Source organism: Histomonas meleagridis, assembly GCF_020186115.1.
Source record: "Histomonas meleagridis strain 2922-C6/04-10x chromosome Unknown contig_1, whole genome shotgun sequence".
Taxonomy (NCBI): Eukaryota; Parabasalia; order Tritrichomonadida; family Dientamoebidae; genus Histomonas; species Histomonas meleagridis.
In genome coordinates, this window is record NW_027150746.1 from 103,599 (window position 1) to 120,151 (window position 16,553).

The 16,553-nt window shown below is 27.4% G+C and overlaps 2 protein-coding genes across 2 annotated transcripts; one reads left to right on the forward strand and one right to left on the reverse strand.

The window, feature by feature from the left end:
• Nucleotides 1–1,123: 1,123 nt before the first annotated feature.
• GO595_000030 (asparagine--tRNA ligase, cytoplasmic) lies at nt 1,124–4,433 on the forward strand (the record flags this gene model as incomplete). Its single annotated transcript, XM_067915967.1, has 2 exons — nt 1,124–2,991; nt 3,647–4,433. 2 exons carry the CDS (start codon nt 1,124–1,126, stop codon nt 4,431–4,433), a joined length of 2,655 nt encoding a protein of 884 aa, XP_067779485.1.
• Nucleotides 4,434–11,919: 7,486 nt separating this feature from the next.
• Nucleotides 11,920–13,368, reverse strand: GO595_000031 (Myb-like DNA-binding domain containing protein; the record flags this gene model as incomplete). The annotated part of the gene is made up of 1 exon (XM_067916078.1): nt 11,920–13,368. One exon carries the CDS (start codon nt 13,366–13,368, stop codon nt 11,920–11,922), a length of 1,449 nt encoding a protein of 482 aa, XP_067779486.1.
• Between the last annotated feature and the right edge of the window lie 3,185 nt (nt 13,369–16,553).

Here is a 16,553-nt window from a genome sequence, read left to right on the forward strand (position 1 = left end):
ATCAATTAAATTTGAACAGCCTGAAAATGTTTGTGTTGGAATACTTTCAATACCATATAAAATTATAACATGTTTGATATTTTCTTTTGCAATTTTTCCATTATTAATCTCATCGATATCAAAAGTATTAACAATTTCTAATATTCCTGTTGTTTCATCAAAAGATTGAAATGAATGAATAAAAAAAATTATGAAAATTAATAAAAATATATTGTTTTTATATTTGTTTTTAAAATAAATATTTTTATCAATGAAATATTTTAAAGAACAATATGATTTTTTAAGTATAAAAATTAATATAATTATAAAAGATATGAATACATTTGAGAAAAAGAATTTTAAAGAAGGAATAATTAATTTCGAAAAATATCCAAGAAATGTGATAAAAATTGTCGCAATATAATTAAAAATTCGTACAGATAAGATTGAATGTCTTAGATCACAACTTTGCTTAATTAGTGGAATGCAAAGATTATCAATTCTGATATTAATTTTATTATTGGAAAATAGCAAATTATCTATAGTGTCAACAAACACTGTAAATTTTATAGATTTTGTTGAAATTGACAACAATAATAAGTAAAAAGGATGTTTCATTATTGGTTGCATTTGAAAAAAAAAATAAAAATAAAGTTATCAAAATTGATAGAAAAAGATTTTGTAGCATTTTTTTCAATAGTTTACTGATAATTCCCGCAGGAAGCATACAAAAACAACTTTTTGTTAGTCGTCACATAAATTTTCGGGTGCCCCTGGTATCAGCTTGTTCGGTTATCATCGTCAATCACAAACATTTTTAATACAATTTCATGGTTGTGCATAAATAATGAGTGAAATATTTATTCTAATCGAAAATTAACATATTCACAAATCAAGCTCATATCTATTTTTACAAAATTACGGTTATTCTTATTTTTCACTTCGGTCTTTCTGCCAATTCCATTATGAAATTTAAAATAAGAAAAAGTTTATTTACTTGTGTACGACGCCAACTTGGGGCAAATTTACTTCAGAATCTTCAGCCGCGCCACAAATAGTGGTTGGCCAGAAGGTAAAATTGAAAGGAAGCAAAATTGTCTCTCAAATTCCCATTGAAAATGTTTTTCACCGACCACACTTTAATATGGCTTGGGAACTAACGCAGGTTGTTCACACCCTTGAGACAATCACCAAGGAGGATCATGATATCTCAATGGGTTCAGTCATTCATGTTATTGTACAATGTCTCGATGTTATTGATTATCATCTTCATCCACCTTCAATCTTAAAACCAGCTATGGATTATTTAATCAAGCGTAACAAAGAACGCATTGAAGAAGTTGGTGATCTTAGACTCGATGAAAAAATCACAGAAGACGAAGCTCTTAATCGTCTTAGAATTCTTTACACAATTCAAAACTATATCATCACCCCATTCACACCATTCAATTCCTATTCTCAGGAAGTACCTCGTACTGATGCCAATATCAAGATATTCAAAGATGCATATGAGAAGACACATGCTCTCTTAGAACCACCAACACCCTCTGCTAAGAAAGCTGCCAACAAGAATCTCCAACGTGTACTTAAGAGTGCCAAATCCCGCAAAGCACAAGCTGAGAAGAAAGCAGAAGAAGAAAAGAAGGCCGCTGAAAAGCTCGCTAGCGACATTGAGAAAGCCAAGAGTCTTAATGTCAAAGAAGATGAATCACTTCCAGCTGCTACAACCAAGAAGATCAAATACATCAAATCCGATGATGGCCGTGTTCGTGTCTTTGGTTGGGTCCATCGTCTTCGTAAGCAAGGCCAACTTATGTTTATCATTGTTCGTGATGGCACAGGCTTCCTTCAAGTTGTCATTCAAGGCGTCCTTACACAAACCGTTGATGCCTTAACAATCCATGAAGAGTCATCCCTTATGGTTGTTGGCGCAGTTCATCCAGATGAGCGTGCACCAAATGGCATTGAACTTACAGCTGATTATTGGGAGATGATTGGCAATGCACCCGCCGACTTCCAAAGCATTGTATCCAAAGATTCGTCGCCAGAAATCTTACTCAACCAACGCCATTTAGTTTTACGTGGTGAAAATGCCGCCGCCATTATTCATTTCCGCGATCACTTAGCCCGCGAAATCCGTGCTCATTTCTTTGCGCACGATGTCAACGAAGTCATTTGCCCAAGTTTAGTTCAGACTCAATGCGAAGGAGGCGCCACATTGTTCTCACTCGATTACTATGGCGAGCCAGCATACTTAACACAGTCATCACAGCTCTATCTCGAGACATGCTTGTCATCCATTGGCGATGTCTTTTGCATCCAGCCATCATTCAGAGCAGAGAAATCGAAGACTCCACGTCACTTAGCGGAGTTCACACACATCGAAGCCGAGTACGGCTTCATCAATTTTGACGACTTAATGAATCGTATTGAGGATTTAGTTGTCGACGTCATTGACAAATTAGTCAATGGACCAATGGGCGCAATCATTAAGAAGAGGAATCCAAACTTCAAAGCGCCGAAGCATCCATTCAAGCGCATTACATACATTGATGCGATCAAGTATTGCAACGACCATAAGATATTGAAGGATCCCGAAAATCCGGACTTACTCTTCGAGTACGGCGATGACATCCCAGAGTTAGCCGAAAGGACTATGGTCGATATGATTGGCGAGCCGACATTCATGACTTGCTTCCCAGCCGAAATGAAGGCATTCTACATGAAGAAGTGCAAGGATGATAAGAGGCTGACCGAGTCATGCGACTTGTTGGTGCCAGGCGTTGGAGAAGTCGTGGGTGGATCAATGAGGATTGACGACACGGAGGAACTGTTGAAGGCTTACGAAGCAAACGAACTGAACCCAGAGCCTTACTATTGGTACGTCGACCAAAGAAGATACGGAACTTGCCCACACGGAGGATTCGGTTTGGGTACCGAAAGATTGGTGAGATGGATATTGGACATACCACACATTAGAGACACTTGCTTGTACCCAAGGCTGATGGGAAGGTGCACACCTTAAATAAAGTAAAGAAAACGTGCAAAATGTAATTTTTGTATGAAGAGCTCTGTATAATTGTTACGTCACCTATTTCTGAAGAAATCCATCGGCATTGTGATGAACAAACAATGTAAAAGGAGTGTGACATAATAGAACAGATAGTTCAAGGTAAAAATAATAGTGAAACATGTATATAAAACTATAAACATTTTGAATGATAAATAAATTAAAAGATGTTTGCTATTAAAATTATCATCAAATGATATTGCTGATTGAGCAATATTTTCTTCGTTCAGATTAAAAATAATGTTTATTATAGATGTTATATTTGGAGTTTATTTTGCAATTTTTGGTTTGCTTCTAAACATACGCCATGAAGTCTGGATTATCAGGAGATGAATATCCCTCTATCTATGAATGCTCAATGATTTGTTATCCAAAATGCGAAAAAGATATAAAATTGCACGGTTCATTTTATGTTGGTAATGGGAATATAAATGAATTAAGCAAGATTGTTAACCCAATCGAGCATGGTGCCATCAAAAATTGGGACGACATGGAAATAATCTGGGATCATATTTTTAAAGAAATGTCTTTATCCCATGAATTCCCAATGAAATCAGTACTCCTCATCGATAGCCTTTTAGATCCTAAGATTAACAGAGGTAAAATGTCCGAGATCATGTTTGAAAAATATAATTTCCAATACTTTTACTCAGGAAATCAATGTCCTTTTGCCCTCTATAGCGAAGCTCGCCCTACGGGTCTTTCTATTAACATTGGTGAGGGCACTACACAAATTGTTCCAATGAGTGAAGGAACGCCAATTTTACAAGCCATCTTTGAACTCAACATTTCCGGCATTGACATCAAAGAAATGCTTAAAAATTTTCTTTCCGATAGAGGTTATTCTTTTAATGATCTGACTAATTCCACAATTGATTCCATTTTGCGACTTACGTCATATGTTGCTACTGACTATGATTCTGAACTTATTAAAGCAAGAACAAGTCATGATTGCGACATCACAATACATATTGATGAAACACAAGAAATTACTCTTTCATATGAAAGGTTTTGTTGTTATGAACAAATATTCAGAAGACAAATAAATGGATTTAACGAAAAGGGAATTGTTGACATTTTATATGATTCGATCATGAACATAGATAAAGAAATAAGAAATTTTATCTGTTGGAACATTTCTTTGCATGGCGGATCATCAATTGTGGATGGTTTGCCAAAGAGAATTTGGTACGAGTTAAAAAAGAAGTTGAAAAAAGAAAACATTAATCCAATGCTTAGGTTTTTACCTGGGAGAGAAACATCAAGCTGGCGTGGTGCATCTATTGTTACGTCTGTGGATCGGGTTTACGAGCAAATGTGTATAAGAAAAAAAGAGTATGATGAATATGGAATATCTCTTGTATTAAATAAATGTTTTTGTTAAATTCAATGTGATTTGTAAGGAAATGTAATAACTTTAAGATATTCAGGGTGGATTTTTGCGTCAAAACAGAATTTATACTCCAAAACGATCAAAACAAGGCAATTGATGTTTATTAAGACTGATGTCCGTGCTTGGATTGACTTTCACATATATGATATAGCATTCAGATCTCGTTTTGAATCGAAAAAGTAGCTCTACAAAATTTTGTAAACGTAACAAAGCAATAATATAATTTTGTCTTCGAAGACATAATAAACGGTCGTTTCGGATGCTTTCATAAGTATTGTATTAAATATTTAAAATAATTTCCAAATATTATTTTGAAATTTCAAATTATTAAAATAAATATTATCTTTTTATTTGAAAACGTATTCATCAAGTTCATTATTTCCTGATTCCGATGTATTTAAATACCATTATATTGTGCGGAATTGAATGATCTTTAAAAAAATAATCAACCAAAAAAATATTTCCAATAAATGCTGCTTCATTAATGATCTCATCATTGATTTTCATTCCTTATTTAAGTAAAAATGAAAATATTTCATAATAATGATATAAAATACATTTAACTCCTAATTCTTCTAAATTATTAATTTCTTTTAATTTATTATCATAAAAATATTTAAAGAAATCATTTCGGTGATATTCAATTGCTATTTCATATGATTTTTCAAATGATGAATGATTTTGTTCGCATAAATGTATGATTTCTACATTCCCACATGCAACTGCATTTTTACATGTTCAAATTTTGCAGTGTTAATAAGTAAACACTTGTAACATTAAATAGAACCAAAAAACTCTGAATAATCAATCAATGGAACATATTCCCTATTAACAAATGAGCATTTTTCATAAACCGATGTTTCAATCATTTGGTTAAAATCAAAATCACTTTGAGATGATATATTTTGAAGTTTTTCTATTCTTCACAATTTTGCTTCAAACAATCAATAATTCTCTATATATTGAAGTGAAAATAAACTTGGAAAATAATTTTTTTCTTCTTTTTACACACACAATTTTGAATACGACAACAATTTTCATAATCTTTATAAAATTTATTTAGCTTGTCTTCAATTTTTTTACAAATATTACGAAAATTTGTATATTATTAGATTGCTTTTTAGTAAAATTTGGAAACTTCAGTAAAAATGGGTCACCCATTTGTCCCCGTTTCACAAAGTATTTGTTTTATTTCCCTGAAACCTAAATGTTGCGCAATTTTAAGAGCTGTTTGAAATTATTGAAACATATTCCAAATTATTAAAACATATTATAAATTATTAAAACATATTCCAAATAATCAAAAAATATTTCAAATTATTAAAACATATTTTAAATTATTCAAATGAATATTTTTTGCATTAACATCAATTCCTTTATCTATAAGTAATTTAACTATTTCTATATTATTATTTCTAACTGCTATATGAAGTGCTGTGTCAAATTATTAAAACATATTTCAAATTGTTAAAACATATTACAAATTATTAAAACAAATTCTAAATTATTAAAACATATTATAAATTATTAAAATGAATAGTTTTTGCATTAACATCGATTCCTTCTTTATCTAAAAGTAATTTTACTATTTCTATATTATTATTTCTAACTGCTATATGGAGTGCTGTTTCAATTTATTATAACATATTCCAAATTATTAAAACATGTTCTAAATTATTAAAACATACTATAAATTATTAAAATGAATATTCTTTGCATTAACATAAATTCCTTCTTTATCTAAAAGTAATTTTACTATTTCTATATTTCCTGATTTAACTAAATATGGTAAAATTTCATTTGGAATTTGTTGACTTTCTATATCACTTTCTATTAAAAATGTATTTCCTTTTGATGCTATTTTTTCTATAATTTCATTATTCATTTTCATTCCTTCTTTTTCTAAAAACATGAAAATTTCATAATTATTAAATTTTATACATTTTTTCCCAAGATAAATCAAATTTGAAGATGAAAAATTTCCAATTTTATTTTCATAAAGATAATGAAAAATTTCATTTCGATGAAATTCTATTGCTGTTTCATATGCTTCTGTAAATGATGAATTATTTTGTTCACATAAATGAATAATTTCTAAGTTTCCACCTGCAATTGCATATTTAGATGTATTTATAATATCCGAATTATTTAATAACAAATATTTAAAACATTTAATCGAACCAAAAAATGCACAATAATCAATTAATGTAACATTTTCAGTATTAATAAATGAACATCTTTCATAAAGTGATGGCTTAATTATTTGTTTAAAGTCAAATTTATTATGTGACGATATTTCTTGAAGCTTTTCTAAATCATCATTTCGAAGTACTTTCGTAATTTCTAATGGATTAACTCCTTCGTTTACATATTTCATATGAAGCTTCCAGTCATCTTTTGATAGTTCGTCAAGTGCTGAGATGAATTCTTCAAAAAATTGTGGTCTTGGATATTTGTACTTAAAATAATTTATTTCTTCTTTTGTTTTATATTGAGAAAAATATAATGTGTTCATGTTCTTTACTGAAGATGGTTCAAGTATTTCTTCTTCGATAATCTTTTCAAGAAGGAAATATGATTCTTGCTTTTCTGTTCCAAGTAAATGTTTACATGTTTACAAAATATGTTCACAAGATCAGCTTCAGTTTCAATTTTGTTTTTATCTTTTTCATCTTCTTTTTCTTTCAACGTTAATAAATATTTAATATATATATTTTCATTATGAGGTTGAGAAACAAAAGATGAATATATAAGTCTGGAAACAATATGGTTAAATGTACATGGTAGTCTATCAACAAATAAATTAATTGTTGCTTGAACTGATGTTTTAAAATTTTTTTCATTGAGATTAAAGAATGGATTCTAATGATTTCGAGAGTTCCATCAAGGTGCAGCTAGGGTACCCTATCGTTTTGCGACGGTTTTCGGGTACTCAGCGTTTTCATAACACATTTTTTAAAAATTTTGAAACAACAAAGAGATTGAAAGAAAATGGAAAAATAGATAAACATAAAACTCGAAAAGATTTTCTTGTTGATTGTGTCCTTATCGGATACACCTTTTTCACTATTACTCTATCGGTATTTTGGGGCTACCTCATATTCAAAAACATTACTTGCAATTAAAAAGTATTAATGGGAAATAATCAAGCTCAAATCAAAGAAAAAAATACAGATTTTATAGGAATATTGCAACAAATAGAAGATGATATCTTTAATATGAATGAAAACAATATTTTAGAAACAGTTGAGTCAACATTATATTTTTATAATTCAGCAATATCCATATTCATTTAAGCTTATAATTTGTCAATTACTTTATTCATATTTTGTGATGGAAAATCAAAATGTTCAATTAATTTTTGAATATATAAAATTATTTAAAATAAAAGAAGAAGAATTATATAAGAAAAATAAAGGTATAAATAATGAAATGAAAGAAGATAATATCATTAATATTTTTACAGATTTTCTTTTTAAATTGAATACACAAGAATCGAATTATATTCTCGAAAGATTAATAGAAAATAAAATAATTGAAGACAAAAAGATCAGAAGTATAAACTCATTATTATTTATTCATTATAAAAGAAAAAAAGAAATTAAAAATATAAAATCTAAGTTTCTACAATCAACTTTAGATAATTACAAAGCTCTTTCAAAGAATGATTTTGCACTTCATAAGCAATTACTTACAGAAGGACATAATCCAAATGTAATTTCAAAAATTATTCGAAATGATGAAATAGAAAAACTTCAAGAAATGTCATCACAAACAAATTTTGATTATAATCAAACAATTGAACCATCACTCTATGAAAGATGTTCATTTATTAATGAAGAAAATGTTACATTAATTGATTATGCAGCATTTTTTGGATCAGTTCAATGTTTTAAATATTTACTTGTGAATGGTGCAAATGTAGAAAACACAGGTAAATATGCAGTTGCAAGTGGGAATGAAGAAATCATTCATTTATGTGAACAAAATCATTCAACATTTGATAAAGCATATGAAGCAGCAATTATTTTTCACCGAAATGATATCTTTAAATATATTTATGAAAATAAATTAGGAAATATTAAGTATAATGTATTATTAATTGAATGTGTTTTTTATTATAATTATGAAATATTTATATTTTTAATGAACAAAGAATATAAAAATATTAGGGAACTTATTACAGCTTCGATTAAAACGGGAAATATATTTTTATTTAAATATTTTGTAAAAAATAATACAGATAAAATCCCTAAAAATGTTTTAAGTTTGATTTTAATTTCAAAAAATGAAGAACTTTTTAAATATATTCTTAAAAATAAATTTATATTGATTAAAAGTAATGATGATGATTCATTAGTTTATATTTAGTTTTATATCAATAATTTATTGCTGTTTTATTTAATTATTTTATTTACAAATTATATATAACTTTAGTTCGAAAGAAATATATAAGTTCTTATTCAAGCAAAAGACAATAGAAATTAATGTTAAAAAAGCATTTATGGAAGCATCTTCAAATGGTTATACAGAAATAGTTAAATTACTTCTTGAACAAAAAGGAATTGATATTAATGCTAAAGATATTTATTTGTTTTATTTAGAATTTATTTTAATAATTTGATATTTCAAAATAATATTTGGAAATTATTTAAATTATTTGAAACAGCACTTATTTATGCATCTTGGAAGGGTTATACAGAAATCGTTAAATTACTTCTTGAACAAAAAGGAATTGATATTAATTCCAAAGATATTTATTAGTATTATTTTATATTTATTTTAACAATTTGGTATTTCAAAATAATATTTGGAAATTATTTAAATTATTTGAAACAGCACTTATTTATGCATCTTGGGAGGGTTATACAGAAATCGTTAAATTACTTCTTGAACAAGAAGGAATTGATATTAATGCTAAAGATATTTATTTGTTTTAATTAAAATTTATTTTAACAATTTGGTATTTCAAAATAATATTTGAAAATTATTTAAATTATTTTGGACAGCACTTATGAAAGCATCTGAAAATGGTTATACAGAAATAGTTAATTTACTTCTTGAACAAGAAGGAATTGATATTAATTCCAAAGATATTTATTAGTATTATTTTATATTTATTTTAATAATTTTATATTTATTTTAATAATTTTATATTTTCAAATAATATTTGGAAATTATTTAAATTATTTAAAACAGCACTTATGTTTGCATCTGAAAAAGGTCATACAGAAATAGTTAAATTACTTCTTGAACAAGAAGGAATTGATATTAATTATAAAGATATTTATTAGTATTTATATTTATTTTAATAATTTTATATTTTCAAATAATATTTGGAAATTATTTATAATATTTATAGCACTTATGATTGCATCTGAAAAAGGTCATACAGAAATAGTTAAATTCCTTCTTGAACAAGAAGGAATTGATATTAATTATAAAGATATTTATTAGTGTTGTTTTGTGTATATTTTAATAATTTTATATTTCAAAATAATATTTGGAAACCATTTAGATTATTTAACACAGCACTTATTTTAGCATCTCAATATGGTCATATAGAAATCGTTAAATTACTTCTTGAACAAGAAGGAATTGATATTAATGCTCAAAATATTTATTTGTTTTATTTAATATTTATTTTAATACATTAAAATTTTTAAACAATATTCGGGAATTATTTAAATTATTTAACACAGCACTTATTTTAGCTTCTTCTAAAGGTTATACAAAAATAGTTAAATTATTCATTGAACAAAAAGGAATTGATATTCAAGAAAAAAATACTTAATTAAATTATAGAATATTTCTATTGTAATTTTGATATAGTTTAATTAAATTCGGAATTTAATTTCAATAATTAAAACGTCACTTATAATGGCATCAGAAAATGGAAATATTGAAATAGTTCAAATTTTTCTTAAACAAAAAAGGATTGATGTTAATGCAAAAGATATTAATTTGAATAATAGCGAATACCAAAAAATATTTTTATGATTTTATTGGATATTATATGAATAAATTAAATAATTAAAACACCACTTATATTGGCATCAGAAAATGGAAATATTGATATAGTTAAAATTTTACTTAAACAAAAAAGAATTAATATTAACATTAAAGATATTCAAATAAATAACATAATGACTTAATTTATCATTTTGTGATCGAAAATAATATTTGGAGATTATTTAAATTAAAGAATACAGCACTAATTTGGGCATCTATTAATGGTCATGAGGAAATAGTTCAAATATTACTTAAACAAAAAAATATTGATATTAATACTAAAAATATATATATTTATTAAATAATATATCAATAAAATTTTTTGGATTCCGACATAATATTTGGAATTTCTTTAAATTCATTAAAACAGCACTCATAAAAGCAATTGAAAATGAAAAAATAAATGTTATTGAATTACTTTTAAAAAAAGATGACCTTGATATAAATATAAATGATATTAAAATAATTTATATAAATTTCATATCAAATAATTAAAATCATAAAATATAATTTGGAATTTATTATAAATAAAGGAAACAGCTTTTACACATGCATCTAAAAAAGGAAATATCGATATCATAAATATACTAGAAAAATATAAATAAATAATTTATATGAATTATTTTTCTAAAATTCAAAACATTTAGCATTTTTATATACATAAATACACAAGAATTTTGTTATTAAAATGATTGAGGTCAAAAATTCATTGTTTTTTTTTCCATAATTTCAATAACAATTATATATGCAAAATTACGTTTTAATTACCCATAATATTAAAATCTTGATAAAACTTCATCCTTTTAACCAAGTTATTTCCCTTCTGATTTCATTTCTTTGTGCAACATCAATTGATTTTGATAAATAAAATATAATAAATACTATATTGGAATATGTTTGATAGCATTTATTAAAAACCAATGTATGCTATTTATTATGTTAGTCTTAAAAGCACTTTTTTAAGTGGGCAACCTTTATTCAATTTGATTAATGCAACACTTATTATATAATAATTACATAAAAATTATCTTGGAATATATTATCTCATACATTTCAGTCAAACAACGTTATTCAATCTCCAAAAATTAAAAAATAAATTTTTTTTATTATGATCTCTAAAAGAAAAATCGTACGATGAAAAACGTGTAGGTAGGCATTTTAAAATAATTAAAGAAAAAGATTTTTTTTGTGTAAACGTTCTCCTTAGTGATAAATAGGAATATTGCGAAAATTACAAAATTAAATCGAAAAAAAAAATTTAATAAATATATATTAATAAATATGCTGTCTATGAATAATACTACAGTGTATAGGTTTTTCACTTCAGTCTATATATATATAATAATAAAATTAAAAAAAATATATAAAAAGAAAAAGTATTTACAGCAATTTCTATTTCGAGTGATTTTATTTCAGCACAATGAGTCAAAAATTACAAAACTCTCTAAATAAAAACATTTACAAACTACACAAAGTCATTTCTTTCCGCCGTTACGTTATCCGCTCTTTGGTTCATTAGAGTTCTTTTTCTTCCTCTTCTTTTTCCCGTTGTTTCGAGCTGCTTCAAGTTTAACCTTATTCTGTTCACTCCGTAGTACTCCACGACATCTTTCACAGACTTCGTGTGAATACACGACGCGATTTTCTTGAAGTCTTTCGGATGCTGCGCGTACTTCTCGAGAAAAATCTGCTTCTCCGACTCCGCCCATGCAATCCGCTTCTTGTATTGGATGTGCGCCTGCAATGGGTCCGAAACAAATCGATTTGTGTCGTAAAGGAGATACGACTCCTTCTCCATGTCGTCCAAGTACATGAATTGATCAGGCGCAACGCCTTTTGGATTCGGAATCTTTTTAACGCGCCGCTCGAACTCTTTGGGCCACACTGGAACACTCTGACGCGCTTCATTAGAGTACGTGTTAAGAATTGCGCAAAGTTTTTCGTTCATTCGTGAACGATCAACATATTCAAAGGCAAGATTAGTCGCTTTAATACGCACTAAATTACGTCGATGAGTAATGGTGGTAAGCATAGGATCTAATAACGGGTCATGACGCTTAATCGTTTCGGATAAAAAGCGAAGTCCTGAAATATGTGTGTAAACGGTCGCCGTGTCGCGTAAAATGTAAGTTCGGGATGCTTGGAGTGCACGCGAGCGACTCGCGTCTCGGATGGAAAGAACGCCGTTATGAGGAATAATGAATCCTTTATAGTCTTGGACATTATTGGTGGGATCACGATCTGTCATATTGGCAACGGAAAAGAGTTTGAGTTGCTTTTGATGCTCAAGTGATTGAATGGTGTTGTTTAGAGATGTGATTTCTTTGTCATATGAATCAATGATTTTTTGGATTTGTTCACGCTTGGGTAGAAGTGGAAATGGAGCTGAGGGAACAACACGATGTGGTATTGATGGTTTTTGTGGAAGTGCTTTTTTGGCTGCTTCCTCTTTCCATTGACGATTTGCAACAAATGCTTTGATAATAACTGTGGGATCATGAAATATGGTGTTAATTGTGGTGGCAGTTGTTGTGGATATTTGTGTAGATGTGTCTTTGTTGACTAGAATTCTAACAGGTTTTGGATCTGGAGTTGGTTCTATTTTCGGCGGTGGTTTTGGTAACTCCTTGGGATCAGGTCGTGGTTTTACTTGTGGAGTTTTGGGTTTTATATCAAGTTGCTCAGGAGTAAAGTAATCTGGAATAATGACAAAGGGTACAGTTTTATATTGTTCTTCTTGCTGTTCTGTTACTGGCTTTATTGGCGCAGTTTGTGGTACCAAACGAACATTATTAAATGAATCGCTTGATACTGTCTGTTTAAGCATCTGAGCACCTTCAGATTTAGCTGTGGGTACTTGTACCGGGTCAGGATTGCTTTGAGCCGGAATTTGTGGAACTTCTCCTTTCTCCATTTCGATGCAAACCCAAAAGAGAAGTGGAAAAAAGCCGCATTCGAACTTCAATTTTCACAGCATAAACCGCTGCATTTACGGTTTGGCGGAGAACGTTATGTTAAACTGTGGTGCCTCCGAGAAAAAAATGATCAAGTTATTGCACTAGTTCCTTTTGCTGTTAAAAATAATGAGAGTCAAAAGGTTTCTCATGGTATTTTTTATTTATTTATTTTTTTTTTCAAATCTTTAAAGATTGATCTTAAATATAAGCTGTAGAACAGACAATTTTTAGATTTTAACGCTGATAATATTCTAGCATCTGTTGAATCTTTATCAAATAATTATTCAGCAGAATTTCCTTATTAATTTAATTTCGTTGTTCAATTATATACTAATGTTTTACATCAAAAGAGGTTCATAAAATATTTTCGAGTTTTTGAAAAAAATGAAAATGAAGAAATGATAAATCGAGAATTAACAAGATTAATAGAATTATATGAATGAAATTATATAGTGACTATTAGCTGTCAGTCTCATATGCTATGTATGTTGTTTTGTTAAAATTTGAATGAATTAGCAAAGTTGAGTGCTGAATGTTCTTCATTTTATATAACGATAGTGGATTTCAATATCATTCAATTAGCTAATCACAGTTACTCAAGCGGTTGTTTTCAATTTTGAATGTCAATACGGTTAAAATTTACTCAATTTTAGCCAAAACGGTTATATTCAAATATTCATGAACGATGGGTCTTAATTTCTGATATAAAGTATTGAATTTGGCTTTACTCAAGGGTTATTATTATCATAAATATTATGCCAATTAAGGAGAATTGGGAAAAATTGACCTCATTATTATCAAAAAAAAAAAAAAAAAAAATTCATGTTTAATTTGGTAAATTCTAATAGTATCTATTTAATGTGCTTCCAAGCATGTCAATGTCAAAAATCATTTGTTTATGCATGTAACTTTTGTAAAATAGAAATTAAACTGTTTCATTTTCTAAACGATGATGCAACCAATGAAATTAGTTATTAAATAAGGAAGAAATACCTTAAGAACATTTGCAGAACTCAAAATTTCGATTCAATTTAACCCAAAAGCGATTATTATAAAAAATCCATGCATTATCTTTGTAATGTTGTCTCCAAAAATTTTTTGTTGAAGTTTTTCTTATAATGCATTTATAATATTTATGTTTTTATGTATTTACATTTTGCTTTGTTGGGATATTTGTTATATTGTTATTTTGCTGATTTTCATATGTTTGTATGTTTATATCAACTTTTGTTTTGATACAATTATTTCGATTGTTTTCTGCATACATTCGATCTTTGAGTTGATTTTGATCATTATTAGCAATATACGCTTCATTTCTATTTCTTATTGAAAATGAAGATTTGATATTTGTATAAGAGGAATATGAATTAGAATTTTCGTTTGTACTTTTTTTCAAGGAGTAAATTTAACATTTCTGTGTAACCTTTTTGTTGTGCAATTTGAATTGCAGTCAAATATTATTAATACATATTGCAAATTATTAAAACAAATCCAAAATTTTTAAAGCAAAGTTTAAATTATTAAAACATATATAAAATTATTGAAATATATTCCAAATTATTCAAATGAATAGTTTTTGCATTCACATCAATTCCTTCTTTATCTAAAAGTAATTTTACTATTTCTATATTATCATTTCTAACTGCTATATGAAGTGCTGTTTCAAATTATTAAAACATATTCCAAATTATTAAAACATGTTCTAAATTATTAAAACATATATTAAATTATTAAAATGAATATCTTTTGCATTAGTGTCAATTCCTTCTTTATCTAAAAGTAATTTTACTATTTCTATATTATTATTTTCGACTGCTATATGAAGTGCTGTTTCAAATAATTTATTTTGATTAATTTCTTCTTCTTTCATTTGAAATACTCTTAAAAAATTTAAGTAAATATCAAATTCTTGTTTTCGTGATGAAAATGCATTATAAACGATATTACTTATAATAATATTAAATGTATTCGGGAAATTTATATCGAATAATTCCAAGACTTTATTAGCAGATTCCTGGAAGTTTCCTTGTTTCCATTTAAACTGAAAAAAGTTTTCTCAAGCTCAATTAGGAATTTCAAGCATGGCGATAAATTATTTGAATTTTTATCTCCTGTATTTATGTTAATAGTATCATCATTAGGTACATGCATGTGCTTTGGCGAAATCATAGCCCAACGCTACTTTATATTCAATTTTATATTCATTGAAAAAAAATTCTGAGAGGTTGAGTAAACCAAAAGAAAAAGGTCCACTCAAATAATTTCAAAATTGAGTCATGTACGTTAATATTATTGTTCAATAAACGGCCGTAAAATTGTACGTTAATCATTAAAAATCGTTTTCCTCCATGCCTTTTCAAGACTTGAAATAAAATGATACATAACATAAATCCATATTTTAAGTGTGTTTGTTTAAATTAAGTTTCAGATGCAAATATTCAATTTTAAAATTTTCCTTCTAGTCATTGATCACTTTGTATTTCCATCAAAAATTAATATTAGCAACTTATTTTTTCATAAATATGATCTACATTAGTTCTAGTATGTTCCACACTCGTATATCGATATATAAAATTTTATAAGAGGGATTTTTTGTAATGGAATTTCGATATATAAGCTAAATTTCGAAAATCTGTCTTTGTAAAATTTTATAAATGAGAAATTAATTATTTTAATATTTTAAAAATTTCGTTTGATGATTCGTGTAATGAATAAATTAATTTATGAAATTTCAATATTTTCACAGGTAAAAGTGTCGATTTTGAACCCTGTTTTGACTATTAACCGAATTATCCTTTCAAAGAGCAATACTTTTATTTTTACAAAAAAAGTCCTGCTTTGATTTTTTTTAGATTGATTTGTTCGATACAAATTTTATGAATATGCCTCAATATGTATGAATTTATCTCAGAAATAGACATTGCAACTTATGAATAAAAATCTAAATGAACTAAAAAATGTTTATAACCCCCTTTGTATACAAAGAGAACTTGTACAGTGCTCCAATATAAACTTTTTGAATATTTTCAACATTTGAATGTTCTTTTTTTAAATATCATTAAATATTTAATGAAATAGTATCATTTTATATGTACTTTTTTCAAACTATCCTATTCTCTAATATTTTGTGCAAATAAATATT